Here is a 19,224-nt window from a genome sequence, read left to right on the forward strand (position 1 = left end):
TTCCTTGTCTTTTTCCTCCGATTATCCCCTTCCATGGGAGGAGAGGAGGGGGAATATGTGAGGGTGGCTTCGTGGTATTTTGCTAGCCAGAGTTAAACCACGATATCATGTCTTGTGGTAATGAGTTGATGTACATGTGGATATTTCAAATATGTTTTCAAAATTAAAAAAAGGTGAGAAGTGTATAATCAGGGTTTTTGAGTTTCACTTAAAATCTCCTTGCTTTGAAAATACTGAAAAATAATTTCAGAAGTACATCCTGCCCATATCTTTGTAATAGCACACCAGGCAGTGTGCACTTCTTTGGGTAGAAAAGCACTTAAAAAAAAAAAATATTCTGAGTCCTTGGAATTTAGGAACAATGAGTAAAAAGAGGAAATGGAAATATGCAGAGACACTCTACAGTTTTATGCCTGTTGGAAAAGAGGATCTTGCATTTTTCTTGGTCGTCACCCACTGTTGGTGGATGGGTGGTGTGCGTCTCAGCCTTTTGAGACTGGTGGGTGTGGGATTCACAATAATCAGTCATCCTGTCGAAGTCTCTGTGGGTTTTTTTGAATGTGCCTGCCCTGAAGCAAACATTGGACTGTGGTTTCTGCTGGGAGCAGGGAATGGAAACTTTAATTAACAGTTCCTGGGCATGCTTAAGAAATAAGGGCTGTAAGTAACCACTTCTCGCTGCCTTTGGTGTTAACTGTCGCCTCCCCCTGCCCAAACAAGGTTTGGGAGTCCTCCTGGTCCTCTGTAACTCTTTTTATCAACCTTTCCCAGTGTGGTTTTGCTGTTTTCTGCTTTTGCTGTGCAGGGAAAAGATTCTGTTGCTGGAGATGAGCTGTGCTAGGTGCACGCCATACCATTTTTTATTTGCTTCTCTCGTGTGATACCTGGAAAGTTGCGTCACACGGTTGAAGCGCATATCCTGCATCTGCTGTAGCTTGCTGCCACGATGTCCGTGTAATCACTTAACGTTTATTCTCTGGAAAAATAGGTGAGAGGGGTGCAGTTTTAACCCTCCCTTCAGCAGTTAGTTGCTTTCACAGTACGTGGTGTCTTCCAGGGCTTACATTTAGGCTGCCGTTCTCTGTTTCATCACAGCGAAACTGTGCATCTCTGTAATAGTTAAGCAAGGAACAGAGATTTGGGTAGGCTGCAACGTCATGTGCCGGCTTCTCTTTGGCATGGCACCGCATTGAGAGAGGTCTATAGTTAGTTCCACCGTGTCCCGTGGATTGGTTGTATGAGACTCTTCAGTGTCACAGGTGTGACTTTTTAAAACTCACTTTTGAAGTTCGAACAAAGACGTTGAACTCTTGCACGGACTGATCACAGGGAACACCTTTCCCTGCTGGTTCAGAATGAAGAGCTTTGTCACCTGAACATTAACTTGAATAACACATGACTATTCATTTGGTGATATGATTAGACTGTCAGTACTGCTGATAAGGGGTTTTATTTGTGTGTTCCTGAATCTGTCTCAAAGAAACAGTTTGTTGCTGGCACATGGGACTGTAGACCTAGCACAGGTCACGCTGAAGTTAAGTAAGTTTTAAGTGATGCTGAGCCCAGGCAGGCTGTGCACTGGTTTCTCATGCTGAGGACTGGCTCTGCAGGCAGGATTTAGAAATGAAGTTTTAGCTGTAAAGGCTGCTGTTGTCAGAGGTGGCAGGCGCAGTGCTCTTAGCAGTAGGAGCAGCATAGCCTGGACTGCACACGGGGGCATTAAATCTATTTATATGTTACCTATGGCTCCTTTCAGGATAATGATGTGTCGGTGGAATAGCTAAATTTGGAAAGCGCTCTGGTTAAATACAAGGAGTTGGGTTCCACCGTGCTTGATTTGGGTTCTTGAAATTGCTGAGTTTCATCCGTGCATAAAAATGGGTCAATAAGCACACCAAAGCTAGTCCCACAAGTCTGAAGTTCCTGTATGCCAGTATTACTGGCGTTCATCCAGGAGCAGAGTTTACAGTAACTGTCGCCGGATAAGGGAGACAGGAATAAGCAGTAAAACTCTTATTCTGGAACAGTGTCATGCACTTAGTCATGAGAGTTTAACCCAGCCTACTTAAAATTTTATTTCCTAGTGCTTAATATTGGTCACCTTCCAATTTTTACTCATGACATCCATTACCTTATAAACATTTTGAAAAGATAGACTATTGATAACCTTGGTGATGTGCTGTGCGTGCCAGCAGATGCAAGGGAGGCATCCATTGAAGGGAGACAAAATGGGTTTCATAAACTGATTGCAGTGACCACAGTTCCTAAGAACAGAACCTGCTGTTAGGTGGTTGAAGACGAGTCTTGCTTTCAAAACGTCCTAAGTAATCAAGCACCTGTTTAAAGTAGTAAGAACTATGTGAATATTTAGAGATGCTAACTTTTGGTCTTTTATTTCAGTAGTTCAGCTGTAGACTGTTAAAAAGAAGCCTTGGCTAAAAGATCTGCTTTCCCAAACATGTAACAAAACTTCATCAATAACCCTCCAGAACAAAACTCTCAAGGATGGCTTATAACGAGGAAACATTGTGAACTAAGTATTGATTTTCAGTAATTAATTGATAATGTGAGGAACAGAAGTTGCTTGGCACTGTAACTGTTCCTGGGTCATGACTTCTGTACCCATTTCCTGTACGTGTGGTGGCTGACCGTAACGTAACTAAAAGAGGGTAGATTTAAATTGGACATCAGGAGGAAGTTCTTCCTGGAGAGTGTGGTGAGGCACTGGCACAGGTTGCCCAGAGAAGCTGTGGATGCCCCATCCCTGGAAGTGTTCAAGGCCAGGCTGGATGAGGCTTTGAGCAACCTGCTCTAATGGAGGGTGTCCCTGCCCATGGCAGGGGGGTTGGAACTAGGAGGTCTTCAAGGTCTCCTCCAACCCCAACCATTCTGTGAAATGCCCTTTGAAAGACAGTTTTATGGCATACAAAGCCTGAGGGAAGTTCATGTCATGTAATGAGTAACAGCTCTCTCTAGTTGGCAAGTTTACACTGAAAAATCTTTCTTTTATTCTAGACTTGACAGTAGAAACTTGGATTCTGATAAAACACACCAAAGTCTCAGAAAAGGAAATAGCTTTCCCTTCATTCAAATTGAGATTGTGCTGCAGTGAACAATGAAGTAGTTATTGCCAGAGCCTGTTCTAGAAAGTTGGTGGTTGCTTTCTGCATCTCCTTTATAATACATCTGAAAAAACAATAACAACAAAATATTTGCACGAAAAATATTCCATGACCTTGAGCAGTGGGCGCCTTATAGTCAAGGCTGTAGGAAGCTTGTGTTGCCGTTATGCTGCAGAGTGTTAACTGATGCTTTAAATGCTTTACAGCTGTTGACTTCTTCAACCAGATCAATATGCTTTATGGAACCATTACGGATTTCTGCACGGAGGAGAGCTGCCCCGTGATGTCTGCTGGCCCCAAGTAAGATGATTTTTTACACATTTTTCAGAGTGTGCAATTTTGAGGTGTTTTGCATTTGAAACTTTCCCACTAGCTCAGTTGAGTGCCAAGGATAGCTTCTGTGGGTGGAAAGGATGTCTTCTCCTCTTACCTGTGGAGGGAAAAAAATTTGAACCGTCATTAAGGAAACGAGGAACAGAAAGGTGTTTTTTTGGGGTGTTTGGTGGTGTGGGTTTTTTTTCCTTTAGCCTGGGAAGTAAATTGATGATCAAAATAGGTTTTCCTTTTTTTTTTTAATATTAATAAGGGCTTCTTAAATTAAAATATGCAGTTTTTATATGCAAGTGTTTAGGGCTTAACAAAATCTTTTAGGCATTTGGGTAGGTTAGGTAGAAATAAACTTGGCGACACATTTTAGTAGTCTGGGTAAGAATGCCCTACCTTGTCCCTCAGTTAAGTTTCGCTGCTTTGCTTCTTGCTTACGCTTTTGTACAGGCATCCAAGCTTTGAGTTATTTCTTGCTTTCCAGTTGCTTAGTGTCTTCCAAAGAGGAAAATACCTGCATTTCTAAGTGAGTGGTGAGGGAGGGCACTGCTCCCTTTTAAACTACTGTAAAATCTTGAATAAACAACTAGAAAAAAAGCCCCTCTCCTCCACTTCCTCCTCTTTTATAATGGCATTTGTTGTTACTGTCTGAAGCCAGTAATTGCCAGCAGCGTGGTGGAGAGCTGAGGGGACGCAGCAGGATGCTGCTGGGAGGGCCAGGCGGGGAGGGCAGCAGCTCTGCAAGGTGAAAGCAGCCAGATGGACCAAGAAAAGCTTTGGTGCTGTGTTCTTAAACTACAAATGGTCGCTGGTGAGTGCCAGAACCAGTGTGGGCAGGCAGACCTACTGTCGCAGAGTGGGGAGAGGTGAAAATGCAAAAGGGGTAGAGGTTTACCGATATGCAGAAGAACTTTGGGATAAGCTTGCGCAGTAACGCAGCCCGTTGTCTGCTTTGTGCTTGGGCATGCAGAAAGGACTCCTATTTGTTAAATAAGAGCATGAAAATAGTTCTCTGCTTTGTCAGTCTGCTGAGAAGCAGTTATTTGGGGGTGGAGGTTAATAATTAAAGGCTTAGATGTCTGGTTGCCAGACTAAACATCTTATTTTTCTCCAAAGAGACTGATAATAATTGACAGAAATACATGTACTTAAATAGTTATGAAGCAGGGTAGAAAAGAGATGCTAGAAGGTACATTCTGCCAAGGTTTTGATTAGGTGATCTTGTCCTCAGGATTTGTAAAGCACTCCCCCAACTCTGCATCCCCTCCACCTGTGCTCAGGGCTTGGGTTTTGTGAAAGGATCAGAGGAGCGTGTGCACATGTATTTTCAGGGAAGTACTGCTGGAAAACCCGTCAACATGAAAGCACTCGGGGTGGTTTTTGTTGTTTCCTGTTCTCTTTGGGCTCAAGCTGTGTTAGTTGAAGAGGCATTGAGTTTTAGATGCTCGTAAGTGCTTCTGGGCTGAAGGCTGCTGCCTGCTCACATCCCCAGCTGAGCTGCCACCGGCATTGCATCCTCTGTTTCAGCTGGAAGTGTATGCCTTAGCTGAAGGAACTTGCAGAAGGCCGTTTGAAATGGGTTAGGCAGCCGTAGCACGAGTCGATGGGGAGAACCGAAAGCAGCAAGCACTGTATGGCTCTGAGATCTGATTTTTGCATTCCCACTGGAAAAGTGTTCATGGTGGATACGTTAGAAAAGGGTGGTAAGGTGCCGGTGCGCACGCAGGTAGCTGTTCAGGACTCGTTGGGGCTCAGTCACAATTTTCATAGTACAGCTGTCAAACTGGTAGCAATCTAAGATAAAAATAAGCCGGGTGTCTCAACCAGAGCAGAAGTATGGTGTTCCCTGTATCCACTGCCTGCTGCTGGTGTTTAAAACCCCTTCTAAAGAAAGAACAAAAAGACCCTTGTCAACAGGCAGGTTACCTAGGTTCACGTCTGGGTTTTTAATGTTTTATTTTTGATACAGGGAGGGCTGCCTTCTCTAAAGGGCTACCTTTAAACAAATGTTTGGGGATGTAGGGCTACTTCTCCTGCCCATTGGTTCTTTTTGGTAGCGATTTTAACAGAAGGGCAGGTAAATTTTTGTGTGCTGTGGGATCGCTTTCCTTTCTTCTGGACTTGTCCTTGTTGGAAGGATTGCTGACTTAGCTTTTATCAGGGTGGTAATACGTTCAGTTAGTGAAGGGTTGACGTAAAGATCAAAACCAGATCTCCCTCCCCTGCTGTACAGCTCATTGCCTAGCTGTTTGAAAGAAGGATTGGTTTAATTTGTTCCAAAACACATGATTACTGATGGCAATATTCCATTCTTTTCACTTCAGCCAAGACCAACCATTTCTTACCCAAACAAACTCTTAACTGGTTATCACTTCTTGCTATTAGTATCAGTTGGAGCTGCTCACTCTTAATGGCAGTGAGATACTTCTGGTCTTCCTGAGGTTTATTGGTCAGCAGTGGTGCTGTCTTCATAGGTTCAAATCGGAATAGCTGAGCACTCCAACACGGGCAGCTCCCGTAAATCCTACGAGGACGATACACGGTGTCATTGAACGCTCACTTGCTGCCTTCTGCCCACTGTGTCTGCGGCAAAAAAAGAAAAACCATGTAATCAGGTCCTTGGAATATCCTGTGTCTCTCAGCCATATCAATCCTTTTGCCTTTTCGTGATGCTCGCTCTGTACCACTGTCACAGAGGGACAAAACAGTGCATTTTTCAACATTTTGCTGAGATTTAGAGATGAGAGGGCCACATAAATGTCTGAGAATCTTGTAAAAGGCATTACTGAGGCACTGCATTTTATTGCTGTTAGACAAGATAACCGCTTTAATTTTAGTCCAGCTGGTTTTTGCTTTGTTTTGGGCTTTGGGTTTCTTTGGGTTTGTTTCTGTTTTAAGCCATGTACACGTAATTGCGTGGTGGAGCAGCAGGTTCTGTGATTATTTTTACTTTGGGATGTTTTCTAGTGTGAGAAGCACAGCTGGGTTTTCTGTTTATAGATGGCAAATAACTTGTGTATATTGGTATGAGGGAATTCTGCTTTTCCCCTGCGTGTGCCGAAGTGAACCGTACTGCTCTGTCCTTCACATACTGCTTTGCCCTTACAAACCTCTACGAAACCGTAGAGGTTTCTAAAAATGTATTTTCTGTAGAGGGACTACCTGTCGCGATAAGGTTCATTTGTTTCTGTCACCAGAGCTGGAGGTGTTTGCTCGTGGCGCCTCAGCAGTGGTGATATTTGTCCTGTGTTAACACCAGCGAAATCTCAGTATTTGGCTAATACTGGGTGATGAGGAATGCTTTTTTCCAGAAATCCAGACGTGTTGTGGTCCTTTCGGCAGGTGTGGAATTTTTGCATGTGTTTTGAGATAGAATTTTAAGATGCTTTCACACACTCTGAGTTGCTGCCGTTATAAAAATGGGATCTTTTTGTTCCATTGGAGCAGCACGCTCCTAATCGCTCGTAGAAGTTATTTATCGTGGAAATGTTTTCCCAGTCACTGTTCTGACCAAACCAAATTTATTAAACCAGATTAGAAGCCAAATTTATCAGACACAGTTAAGTTTTGCATAAAACAACACGCGTGGTCTTTAAAGTAGAAGGCCGTCTCCAGTCTCCGCACAACACCGATCGGAGACAGCAGGGGAGAGTTTGAACAGCGGTGGCTGCACCCAGACACTGCGATGTGCTACTGCTGTACTAAGAAGTAACAATCAAATTGAGCAGGCTGTTCTCGTGGAAGAGAAGAAATATTAACCATTAATAACATTTCTTGTAATTATTTGAGAAAGAACTGAGATAGAGCTTGTAGATGAAGCGGGTATGTTTCCTGTAAAAGCATGACTGAGCTGACATCACTATCCTTTTATGCCTCGTTTCGTTTGTTAGCTTTTTTAGGTTTTCTGTTTTTAAGAGGAGTGTTGCAGCTGGCCCGAATCATTGTTCCTTAGTTTCCCTGGGAGGGTTTCGGCGCTGCGGAGCTCGGCAGTCCTTTTCGCCGCTGGCTGAGCAGCAGGCTCGCCCCTCAGAGAGCCGTTCGGCAGCAGCGCTGGCTGGCTGATGGCAGGCGGACGGGAGGGGTGATGCTGTGCTCACATCTAAAAGAGAGGACTACGTGCGGCTCTGTGCCGATTGGCACGGAGTATTAAGCTGCCTGCATTTGTACGCAGCAGGAGGGAGAGAAGCGCTGTGGTTCACTTGAAAGCTGGTATCGTCAGACTCCCCGTGTTAAATGTGTTTGGGGTTTCTTTTAAGCTGTATGTTCCCAAGATTAGCTGTTTTCTCCTGTGTCTGGACTTGGGTCATTTGCATTCCCCAAGCCAGTCAAACTACCTGTTCCATTCTAATTTCACGGGGGCTTGTTTCTGCCTGGTTATGCACGTAAATGGAAGCTGTTTAATACGCTTTTCCATGGCTTTTAAAATTCCTAAAGTGATAACTGTAAAACAAGTGACGCTGGAATCTGCTCATCAAATGTGCTACATACAAGATGTCATCATTATCAGCTCTGTGAATGGAAAAGGACCAAAAAAGAACGTTTTAATGTTACGTAGTCATGTCAGTGGTTTGTAAAGGTGTGATATCACTTTATCTGCAGATGGAAAAACTAAGCTAAGAGATAGTTACTGGCCTGCAACAATCAAATGGGTCAGTGGTATAACTGAAACAGAGATGCTTCATGCACTGCATGGTAGCACTAGACCTTCAGAGACGAACCTTTTCTGAGGAGCACGTGTGGAGTCTAGAAGCTTTCTTTTATCTGCTAGCCAAAATCATAGATTCATAGAATGGTTAGGGTTGGAAGGGACCTTAAAGCTCATCTCGGTCCAACCCCCCTGCCATGGGCAGGGACACCTTCCACTAGACCAGGTTGCTCAAAGCCGCATCCAGTCTGGCCTTGAACACTTCCAGGGATGGGGCATCCACAGCTTCTCTGGGCAACCTGTTCCAGTGCCTCACTACCCTCTCTGTGAAGAATTTCTTCCTGACATCTAATCTAAACCTCCCTGATTTCAATTTATACCCATTACCCCTTGTCCTATCACTACAGTGATCATGGCATTAACCTCCCCCTGAGTTTCTTCTGTGTCTCTAATACAGTCAGAATTTGGGATCTTTGGCAAGAGCCAATGTAGTTTGGTCTTCAGTTCTGCAAAATCTCTAAGATTATTTTTAAATGTGAAGAAATTCCGTACATTTTAGGGGTCTAGTGTGTATGGTTTGCAGCTGCTGCAGATGTTGAGCGCTGCCTTTCAGGGTTTGGAAACCTCCTCATACAGCACCTTTTGATGTGCGGGTTTGACCGCAGACTGCTGTGTGCCTTTTGGCAAGAGTGTTGCAACTGGGGATGAACGAGTTGTGCTGTGAAAGGTGACGTTTTTGAAGGCCTTTGCAGGCTGCGGAAGGGAGTCCAGCGAAAGCAAGACTGCAGTGGGGAGGTTGAGCACAGAGCAGCTGCAGATGACTCGGAAGCATTTGGAGCTTGGTTCCAAGGAAGGGCTGTGGGAGGGTGTGGGAGTACGGGGAGCAGAGCAGGAAGAGCAGCCTGCCAGGCCTTGATATGAATGATTCACTTGTCTTAAGAAATGTCTTCTTGTTGTCGTCTCAACCCAGATATGAGTACCACTGGGCAGATGGGACAAACATAAAGAAACCAATTAAGTGCTCTGCACCAAAGTACATTGATTACCTGATGACTTGGGTCCAGGATCAGCTGGATGATGAAACGCTATTTCCTTCTAAAATAGGTAAAGTAAACAAGTGAAATTGAACAATGTATTTGGATTACAATTGTACAGGAATATTCAAGTCTTGCAGCATTAAAAGGTCTCCTGAATGACTTCTGAATAGGGCAACTTTAAAAGGTTATATTTATATATATGGCACTTTTCTCTCTTAAGATGAAATTTATGTGGTAGTACGTGAACTCTGATCCATGGTAAATGATCCTAATAAACATCTATCACAGCTGTGAATGCAGGAAATACTGTTTCTGTTGTTTAATTACTGTGTTGATCAGATCTGATGTGTTTTCATTTTGAACAGTGTGCTGTTGAAAGTAAGGCAGAGGGTCTCAAAACCTTATAGCCAGCAGTTGGCACGAACTGGCAGCTTTTTGATGCAGGAAAGATGTTTGGTCCTCATGAGGAGCTTCTCCTAGGCCTTACCTCCAAAGAAGTTGAAGTGTATCTTAGATCTTAAGTGAATGATTTGTTTTCTTTTCATGTGAAGATGAAAGGTTTGTTTTAAAAAGGTTTCTTTCAGAATAGCAGGAGGAAGATAATGAACAACCACCAGTTTGGAAACGATGGTAAGAAGAAGATGGTTTCTGCTTCTGGAGGCATGAAGGACTATTTGTTCTAAAGCCCTTAACTGGCAGTTTTCCAGTAAATCACTACTCATAGGCTTATGATCCATTGTGGAAGAAGAAACGGACATGTCTTAATTGCTTTTCTCTTGTGAATAGTTTCTGAAGCATTTGACGCATATTTTTGAATAAGCCTCTTCAGAGAAACATGGGCCACCAAGGCAGAATCAAGTATTTGTTTTTACTTAGGGTTAAGCAGATATGCAGAGAAGGCTGGTTAGTTTGGAAAGAAGTGACAAAAAGCCAAGTCTTCCCTGCTCAGTTGATGTGAGCATGGTTTCTTCGCATAGTATGGTGTGTGTTTTCAGGGTAGAGGTCAAAGCTGGGCTGGAAGTCCACTGCTAACATGAATGATACTGAATAGTTAATATTAGAATTGTGTTTGAAAGGCTGCATCAAGACGTGATCTCTCTTTAACTGCAGCATATACTTTGCTGAAGACTTCTTTCTTTTATTAGGATGAATTTTTGAAAGGTAGTGATTTAGAAAGTGTCTTAAAGGCCGCAATGGATAACCAACGAGATATGAACTTTCCATGCAGTGCAGCAGCTGGCGAAAGAAATCTGATGTGTATGTAAGCAGGGCAAGTTTAAGTAGGAAGGAGTATGAAAATTTTCTTGCTAGGCTTTTAAAGCACTGGTGAGATCATGATTGGCCTACAGCATCCAACTTGGGCCTCTGGCCTTCAGGCAGGACTCAGCGGTTGGAAAGACTGCAAAAGACTAAGCTGACTGGGAAAACTGCCACGTGATGAGAAGCTAGACAGGTTTAATCTTTCTAGATGGTAGATACGTATCTTTTTTTAGCCTGCGGATGTGTCAGCTAAAGAGATTATTGCTCCCAGTAGCTGGTTGCTGTTTCCTAACCAGTTCTAATAAAAGCTGTGCACTGGCGAAGGTCGGCTGTTGAAACCGATTTTACCTGTCCTGGGTCATTTTCACTGAAATGACTGAAAGGAGCATGTTTCAGAGTACTTCAGCAGGCAGTTAGGAAAGCAATAGCCTCTGGCTAAGGGATGGGGATGCGCAGGATGGAAACAGGGGTCTTTTTGCTGGGCAGGAGGCAGGTGGAAGAGAGCCTGTTTCTGATTTCTCTTTAGCCAAGAGAAGTGGAAAACTCGACTGGTTGATGCCAAAGGGCCTGTAACAGTTTCGGTTACCTACACAAAGGTTTCTGGTGTCCCTTGGAGTACCACGTGGTATCTGGGACATGCCCAGAGCCATGGGTGAGACTCAGAACCTGCGGGAAACTTCCCCTTTTCTGCTTCGGCAGTCAGAGGCCAGGCAGGTACTGAGAGGGCATTTGTAGGCACGTTAGATACCTGTGTTTGGGTGTCTGAATCCTGCCAGAAGGGTGGAAAATTATTGGTCCAAGAAGGCTTTTCGGGGAACTGTGCTGAGGCATAGCAAGATTTAGTAGCTGGAAGCTGAAGCTAGCAGGGTTCAGCACAGAAATGTAATCAGATTGGTCTTGGAAACAGTTCCCGGAGTCACTGGTCTACTGAAGGGAGGGAAATCTCCCCTCTGGTCTTGCAGTGAGCCTCAGCCTAGGTGCATTGTGTGATTTACGGTCGGAATGGCTGAGGGAGAAGGAACAGCCCTTCTTGTGCAAGAGGGAGGGTTGGGTTATAATGGCTTTCAAAATACAGTAACATAGCATGGGCGTTGAAAAATAAGCCATCTGTTTTCTTATTTCTAGGTGTACCGTTCCCAAAGAATTTCATGTCGGTGGCAAAGACAATTTTAAAGCGTCTCTTTAGAGTTTATGCTCACATTTATCACCAGCACTTTGATCCAGTGATCCAGTTACAGGAAGAGGCACACCTTAACACTTCTTTCAAGCACTTTATATTTTTCGTTCAGGTAAGTGTGACAGGAGCATTACAGTTAGGTTACTTTTTCAGAGGTACAATAGCATCAGAGTTTGTTAACAGCCAGAATATTTGTAGGAGAGTCAACGCCTCCAGGACCCTAGGTGTCTTACTGCATTTCTATGTATACTGCCAGAATGTATGTATACTGTAGGTTTACTGTCAAAAATTTCCATTCTTTGAAGGCTTCTTTCAATGAAGTATTCGTTTGCTACAAAATTGAATACCAAAAAGTGTTTCCTACCAAATAATTTAGTAGAACAGTAACAGGGGGAAGAAGCTTTACTCAGTGGAACACTGCTGCTCAGCTAACTGCAGACAGGGAGAAAACACTGAATTGGCTAAGCCTGGACTCGGGGAGGCTAATACCAACTAACTTGTATCTGAATAAGACTTCCCACCTGAGCTGCACATGTAAAACTTTGTATGTGTGTCTTTCTCCTCATCCTTGTTACAGGAATTCAACCTTATCGATAGAAGAGAACTTGCACCACTGCAAGAACTGATTGAAAAACTAACCTCGAAGGACAGATAAAAGGAAGAGGATTTCTTCAAGTCACTTGTTTGTTTAAGCGAGCGTGTGGTATTTGTTTTTTGTTAATATTTTTTTTTTTTTTTTTTAAAAAGGCGTGACCCTGTGCTGTTACTAATGACAGCCAAGGTCTACTTTCTGTGCTTTTATTAGGGGAAATCTTTTATCGGTTAGTGACACATGGTAAATAGCTTTTTAATTTTTGTTATTTTTGACTGTTGTTACTCATTGTGGAATTGTAGCAGGTGCTGAGTGTTTATAAAGGAAACATGCTTGGTTGGGGGATTGACTCTGGTGGTGGATGGGTCCTTGTATTGTGTCAGTGGTAGCCCATTCTCATGAAGTCCCTAGAAGACTTGCTTACATTCTCTAAGTGCCTTGGCAGACTCACTTCTGAGGTGCAAAGCACATACAATACTGAACATTGCTGGAAACAGAAAATAGGAACTAACACCCAGGACACTTACTGATACTTGTTTTAGAAAAATATATATATATGCTTACACTAAAAAAAGCCATAACTTACTGAAATCAATGATCTCCAGCTTTTAATACAAATATTTGTCTTATTTTTTTAGAGATTAATAAAGAATTTTTCAGAACTAGATATTTCTTATAAAGAAAAGTAATGATGAAGTTCTAGTCGCTAAAGCGAAACGATGAAGGTGGTGTCAAAATTACAGAAAAACTGTGCTTAGCGAGTAGTTACATGTCTGTTGCCATTCCTTTTGGCTTTTCATAGTTGCTTTTATTTTTTTAACAGGGAAATATCAACTCGGGTCAGTCGCTTTCGTTAAATTTCCTAGCAGTTGCCAAATGAATGGTTAGTTTGCACAAATACAGTTAGGGGAAAATAGTCAGTGTAAAAAAACCAACCAACCAAGTGCACTGGGGTAATACTAAGGAAAATCTGGCTTGAAAAGTAACTAGTTAAGTGATGTTTGTAAGTTAAGAATGAAAGCCTGGCGCGGTGGAGGAGCTCTGGTGGCTGGTTTGTTCTGTGGTAGGAATTTTAGATTGGAGGGAATACAATTTCATTGACCACGTGGGATTTATGTTAGCTTGAGGGTGTCCTCCCCCATTTAAAGTTGCAGCCCACGGCCAAGGAACTACAGCAGCTGGGAAGAGTAATAAGAATGCCCTGGTGAATTTTTAGTGGTGTGTAGTTGGGTAGGTACAATTTCTGTTTTGAGAAAACCTTACCAAAACGTGGCCTTCCCCCGCTCTTTGCCTCTATAGCCTTGTGTTTTCTCAGAGCAGAAACGAGAATTGCCTGGGAGACATTAACGTCCGGGGTGATTCGCCGGCAGTGACTTGGAAGTTTCGGCTGCAGCTGTGTCAGTAAGGTTTCCCGTTGCAGAAGCCCATATGAACGGCCCTCCTGTTCATTTGTGGATCTTGTCAGAGCCATTGTATTTTGGACTCGAAATCTGTGTTAGGTTCTGCGGAGTGCTATCCCAGGTTGCCAGACCCAGTACACGGAGCGTTTAATGGTGCCAGCCAGGCTTTGCTAGACTGTGGCTCCGCAAACCCAGCGTTGTTACACCTGGATAACATGAAGACCGTAACTGAGTGGTATATGCTAGGCTGACTCTTCAACCTCTCAGATTTACAGCTGAAGCCAGGGTTAGCACACGACAGAAGAGTTGAGTTCGTGTTTTGTGTGCCTCTGCTTGACTGAAAATGCTGAGTAAAGTGGAAAATGGTGTGCTGCAGCCTGCAAAATATGTAAGTGGCCGTTAGTATAGCCAGCTAATAAACCTTTAAGCAACAGTAATAAACATACTCATTAGGGAGACTGGAATTGCTGCTTCTGAGTTGAAGTGATGCACTTCAGAGGCTGTTTGCGAAACACCTGCAGGTTAACATTTGTAATTAAGACAGCCCTTGGTTTTGTTTGCAGCTTCATTACAGTTCAAGAAAACGTAGAATATTTTTGGCTCCTCTGCAGATCAGTGTCATTGTCCATTATAATCTGCTCAAGGGGTGAGTGAGTTTTTCAGTAACCCTTCTGTTTCAGCTTTTTTTATGTCAGACAGACTTACCAGGTTTTCCTGATATGTGGCTGTCCAAGGAAGGACTTTCATATTATGTTTTTCTTAATGTCAAATGTTGGGAATGGATTTGAGTCACTACAGTCCACACAGAGTCAAGCTGATGATGCAGAGAGCGCTTTACCTCGAATGTTTTAACAAACTCCTGTTTTAAAGAAGGTGGAGTGAGGTCTTAGGCCATCTCAGCTAGTGGGATCTTTACTCTCCCATGTGCGTACGCACGTGTGGGAGGAAAAGAGAGGACATACTCCATGTCTGTTACCTCTTCAAGGAGTTGGGGGTTGGAAAAAACATGCACAAGGCATGAGAAAATTAGAGGCAAAAGCGAACGAGGAGCACGAGCACAATTTCCTTTCCTTTGGCAAGTCGCCTGCGATGGCAGTATTCACCCCAGTGCTTTTGTCAGCCCTCCTGTTGGTGGGGCATACCTGGTCTGGCAAACACTGCATTCCCCCGTGCAGTTGTGTTGGGCGGTGGAAGGGTCAGTCAGGGCTGTAGCACCTCAGTGCTGCTGTGTGGAGTCCAGTAAAGGCCTGCTGAGAAGAAGGATGCAGCTCCCACCGGCAGAATGTCCCATCTGTTGGACTGGGCAAGTACCATCCTGTTGAACAGCCGGAGAAAAAGCGTTCCTTCGGTGTGCACTCTCGTTTTTACGTGCTATACAGTCCGTCGACAAGGTAGCTGGGAATGCAGTGCTTGTACAGACTGCGTGCATCGTCCGTGATGTCTTTGCAGCTGCAGGATTGTTTGTAAGCGAGTAGCATCGCTGACGTCAGCGCTGGACAAGACTACGTGAGCCTGGTTTGGGAGCAGTGGGGTGGCAGTGCTACCTTTGTGCTTAGGGTTGACGGCTCTCTTAATTCAGGACTGAATAAGGCAGAAGACAGTTGGGTTGGGGTGGTTTTTTTCAGTTACGGGAGCAGTCAGCATCCACCTGACTATGCAAAAAGCAGCCTAACGCCCAAATTAGAACTGCACAATTTTCAACAGACCCCAGTCCTGCGGGGAGCTGAATGTAAGAGCATGATCTTGCACACACAGCCTTTTATGTGTGCCTCTGGCCAAGGAGTGTTTAATGACTGAAAATTTCCAGAGGCGTGAAGAGCACTGCAGATGTAGTTTGGTGTTAAAAATCCTGTAAACTTCCCTGTGAGTACCGTGTTGCTGAGTGGAGTCGGTGCCGCTCAGGAGGCTGCGCGTGCGTGTTCACCCTGCGGGTGACGCTGACCAGAGAAGGAGCCTTTTAACCAGCACCAGAGCTCACGTTACCGCGTCGTAGCAAGGCGCGTGGGCAAGAAGGGCGGGAGCCTGCTCCAAGGTGCTAAAACAGGAGAGATCCTCTCTTGGACCGAAAGCTGTCTCATTGGTTTGGTGTCATGTAGCAGCGAGACACCACAAATACGTGGAAGTGAGGATTTGCTTGGAGTCATACCAGTGCAGCAGTACCCCTTTTTGGTGTGTTTCTGCTCTGGAAGGTTGGTTTTGGTGGTGGTTTGTTTTTAATTTTGTGGGTTGCTGTGGGTTTTTTGTTTCTCTTTTTTTTTTCTTTTTTTTAAATAGCCAATTCTAGACATTCAGAGCTATTTGCTGCAGTGCAGCGGATCAGAATTAGAATGTATTATGTTAAAAAAACCAAGTCTTACATGGATAGTGCAGTTTGGCATGTAGTATCTGGCAGTAGAAGATGCTTTTACAGAGTAGCTTCTAGGCATGTAATAAAAGCTTGGAGATCATGATTTGCCTGACAGCTGTATGAACACATTGTTTAATTATACAACACTTGAAAAAGAGCAACGTTGAAGATACGTATGCAGTGTTGGGGGTTTACTATCCCTGTGCTGTTTATATTTGCAGCTTGTAATTGGGTTGGGTTTGTTTTTGGTTTTTTTTTTTTTTTTTTTTTTCAGAAAGATGCGGGACCAGAAGTTGATGTGTGTTTACACTCTTGAAGTAAGGGCACTTGGGAACGCTAACCGAAAGTTGCCACGTTGTACAAACGGAATCTGGATCGAGTGAATGTGTTTGATGAAATAGTGCATTTGTAGGGGAGGGGGGTGGGGTGGAGGAGGACACCCCCGCACCCCCTAGTAAAACCCAGAGCAGCGAACAAACGCCGCGCTGCTGTAGGCCCGCGTTACAGGTCACGGACGCTTTGAGCCACTTTGAGCTTTGTCGTCACTAGGAGCAGAAGGTGCTGGAGGGGTTAAACCAGGCTGGGCTGCCAGTGCTGGCTGAGGCCTCCCGGTGCGATAGAGTCCTTAAATTCATCGGTTTGTGGTGTTTTTCAGCTACCAGCGTATTAGACCGTGTCAGTGATTAGGGTGGTAACTTCAGGAGGTCATCTACCTCGAGGCGGGATGGGGCAAACTCTGCCCAGAGTTCGTCAGGTTCAGCCACCGTTGCCAATGTTGACGCTGTTGAGACGGGCTGGGTACCTTATGTTGGCAGAAATCTTTCCAGTATTTCAAATTCAGGTCAGGGATACAAGTTAATCATGCAAATGGAAAACAAAAAAGCCACACGCTGCTGTTGCAGGTAGCTGAAGGGAGAAAACAGGTGTCAAGGGGCAGGTGGCCCGGCTGCAAGTATGAAGTTTCTTTTACTGCTTACTATGCAATGTAGAGCTTTGAACTTTTCCTTTTACTTTAAGATATAGAGAAGCACTGTCCTTAATCAGTGTTTAGGAACTGAACACTTTCCCAGTCTCCCTGACACTCCTTTAACAGGTAAGGACACCTATTTGCTGCTATGAACTTAACTTACCTTTCAGATTGTTCATTTCTGTTTCTTGCTCCCCCTCCCTTTCTCTTGAATCACCAGGCACAGTTTTACTGTGAACACATCCTTTTTGGACAGTTGTTCTGTTTCTCGCTACCCTCTCCCCCCTTCCTACCTGCCAGAGTGCTGTATTTATTACTGTACATAAACCACCCCCTTTTAGGTGGACTGTTTAAGAAGCTGCAGCACAAGCAGAGACTCCTTGATTTTCTTTCACTCAAAGATTCCCCGTTACTTCATGGCTGATATCAGTTGTCTTTGGTGTGTTTTTTATTTCCAAACTGCAATACTAAAACCACTAGCAGTTTTATGGTTGCCTGTCATCTTTTCCTGGACATCTCCCCTTTTAAGGTGAGAGCTGGTTATTTTAAGTGTTAAACCTTTCTATTTTCCTGCTTTTCTTACGATCCCTTGCCAGGTTAAGATTGCAGTCTAGGTAGATAGCAGATTACATTTTTGTTTGAAGACCCAATTCCCTAAATTGTTCATAGAGTATTGTATTTTTAGGGGAAATTAATTTTTTATAGCCACTAACTATACTCATTATTTTTGTACGTTTGCAACTTTGGACATTTTTCAGAGGCGTGTCGCGGAGGGAACACTTATTTTCATGGCTCTTTTACTGCTGCGGTAGGCTGTGGTTGTGTTGCTTGGTATCTAGAAGCACGTACCTTGATGTGCAGTGGGAGAGAGAAGAATGCAGTAGAAGTGAATGAGGTTTCAATGAAAGGCCGTTTTTGAAGGAGGGAAGGAAAAAAAAAAATATATATTACGAAAGCAACGCCAACCTTTCCTCCTCCTTTAGAATCCTAAAATATATGGGAGAAAATGCAGTGTGAAATAGAAAATGCAAGATGAGAACCCTTACTGAAAGCTAACTGTGCCAATCTCGCTTCCGTTTGTAGTCACTGATTGGTATCTTAGTTTTAAATGAGAACAGCTTTTGATTAAAAAAAAAAAAGAAAAAAGTTGAATGTCTGAAAAATCTGCATCATGTTTATTTGAGAGTTGTAAATACTGTATACAGATTGTTGTATGTGATGGGACAAAATATTTAAATTCTAGGTTTTTTTTTTCAATAAGAAACTGAAGGCTGTTTATAAGAGAAAATAAATAGCTATGTTTGACCATGATTGTCTTCATTTCCTTCTTGAACTTGTTTCTAAATTATCTTCTACTTGTAGATAGATTTTGCTGTATATTGTACACATACGAACATTACACATACAGATTAGATGTTTTTGTAATTGCCTTGTCTGAATTTGTGAATATTTGTATTGCAGGCAGACACCATAGCAATAAAACAACCTGATACCCTTTTCATTTCCTTGTTTCATGACCTGAATTTCCCTAGCAGGGATGGAGCTCGGTGGGGGGTTTCTCGTAACAAGTTGGGTATGGCACGCAGCGCATCTCGGCGCTGGCCCCGTGATGAGTTTTAAAGCTTTGCTGCGAGACGGCTGTCCTGGCGCAAGCCATAGTGCTCTGCTGTCATGGGTCATGAGCTTCACACAGAACACACACTCTGCTTTTGGCCGTGCCTGTCTGTCCGTCTGTCTCCTCAAAGCCCCCTGAGAGCCGCAGCGCTGCAGGTTTCCTGCCCTCCCATCTGCCAGCGATGCCCGCCAAAGACTCGGTCCTGCCTCAAGTCACCTCTCGCCCGCAGCCCTCAAGCGGTTTGTGCCATCAGGTTGGAAGAGTGGTTAAAAATCCTGCTTCTGCTTCAATCCCCACAAATCCAGGGGTTGGTGAGCGGTTGAGGGTGTTGCCATGCTGCCTTGTGAGGTGCTTCTATGCCAGCGCGCAGTGGCCGCAGCGGCCTTGCTGCTCGCATCCCTGTCAGATGTTTGGGGAGTTATTCCCCGTTTATCTCGGTCCTTCAAGAACCATAATGGGTTAAACACGAAGTCAACTGCAGGTTCTGTGGCCGTTTCATGGTTCTCAGCAATAACCTTCTAAGCAAGCTGCCCCGATCTCCTTTAAACCGGGTATTTCTGGAAGAATTTAAACATCACTGTCTCCTTGGGAGTGCCTTCCCGTCACCTCGGGGCGGCCTTCGGCCTCCGGCGAGCACCCCTGCGTTCGGCTGTACCGGGAAGGGTCCCCCCGGGGCGTGGGGAAGCGCCCGCTCCGTCGCGCCGAGAACGCGCAACTCGTGTCAGGGGTGGCGCCCGC

General features: G+C 44.2%; 1 protein-coding gene across 1 annotated transcript; it reads left to right on the top strand.

Moving 5' to 3' along the window:
* Positions 1-3,328: 3,328 nt before the first annotated feature.
* On the top strand, positions 3,329-12,731 carry LOC104504758 (MOB kinase activator 1B; the record flags this gene model as incomplete). Its single annotated transcript, XM_010154900.1, has 4 exons — positions 3,329-3,422; positions 9,062-9,195; positions 11,514-11,677; positions 12,143-12,731. Coding segments are annotated over 4 exons (470 nt in total), but the record flags the coding sequence as incomplete, so codon positions are not given.
* Positions 12,732-19,224: the final 6,493 nt, after the last annotated feature.

This window comes from Eurypyga helias, unplaced genomic scaffold (genome assembly GCF_000690775.1).
Source record: "Eurypyga helias isolate BGI_N326 unplaced genomic scaffold, ASM69077v1 Scaffold20477, whole genome shotgun sequence".
Lineage (NCBI taxonomy): Eukaryota > Metazoa > Chordata > Aves > Eurypygiformes > Eurypygidae > Eurypyga > Eurypyga helias.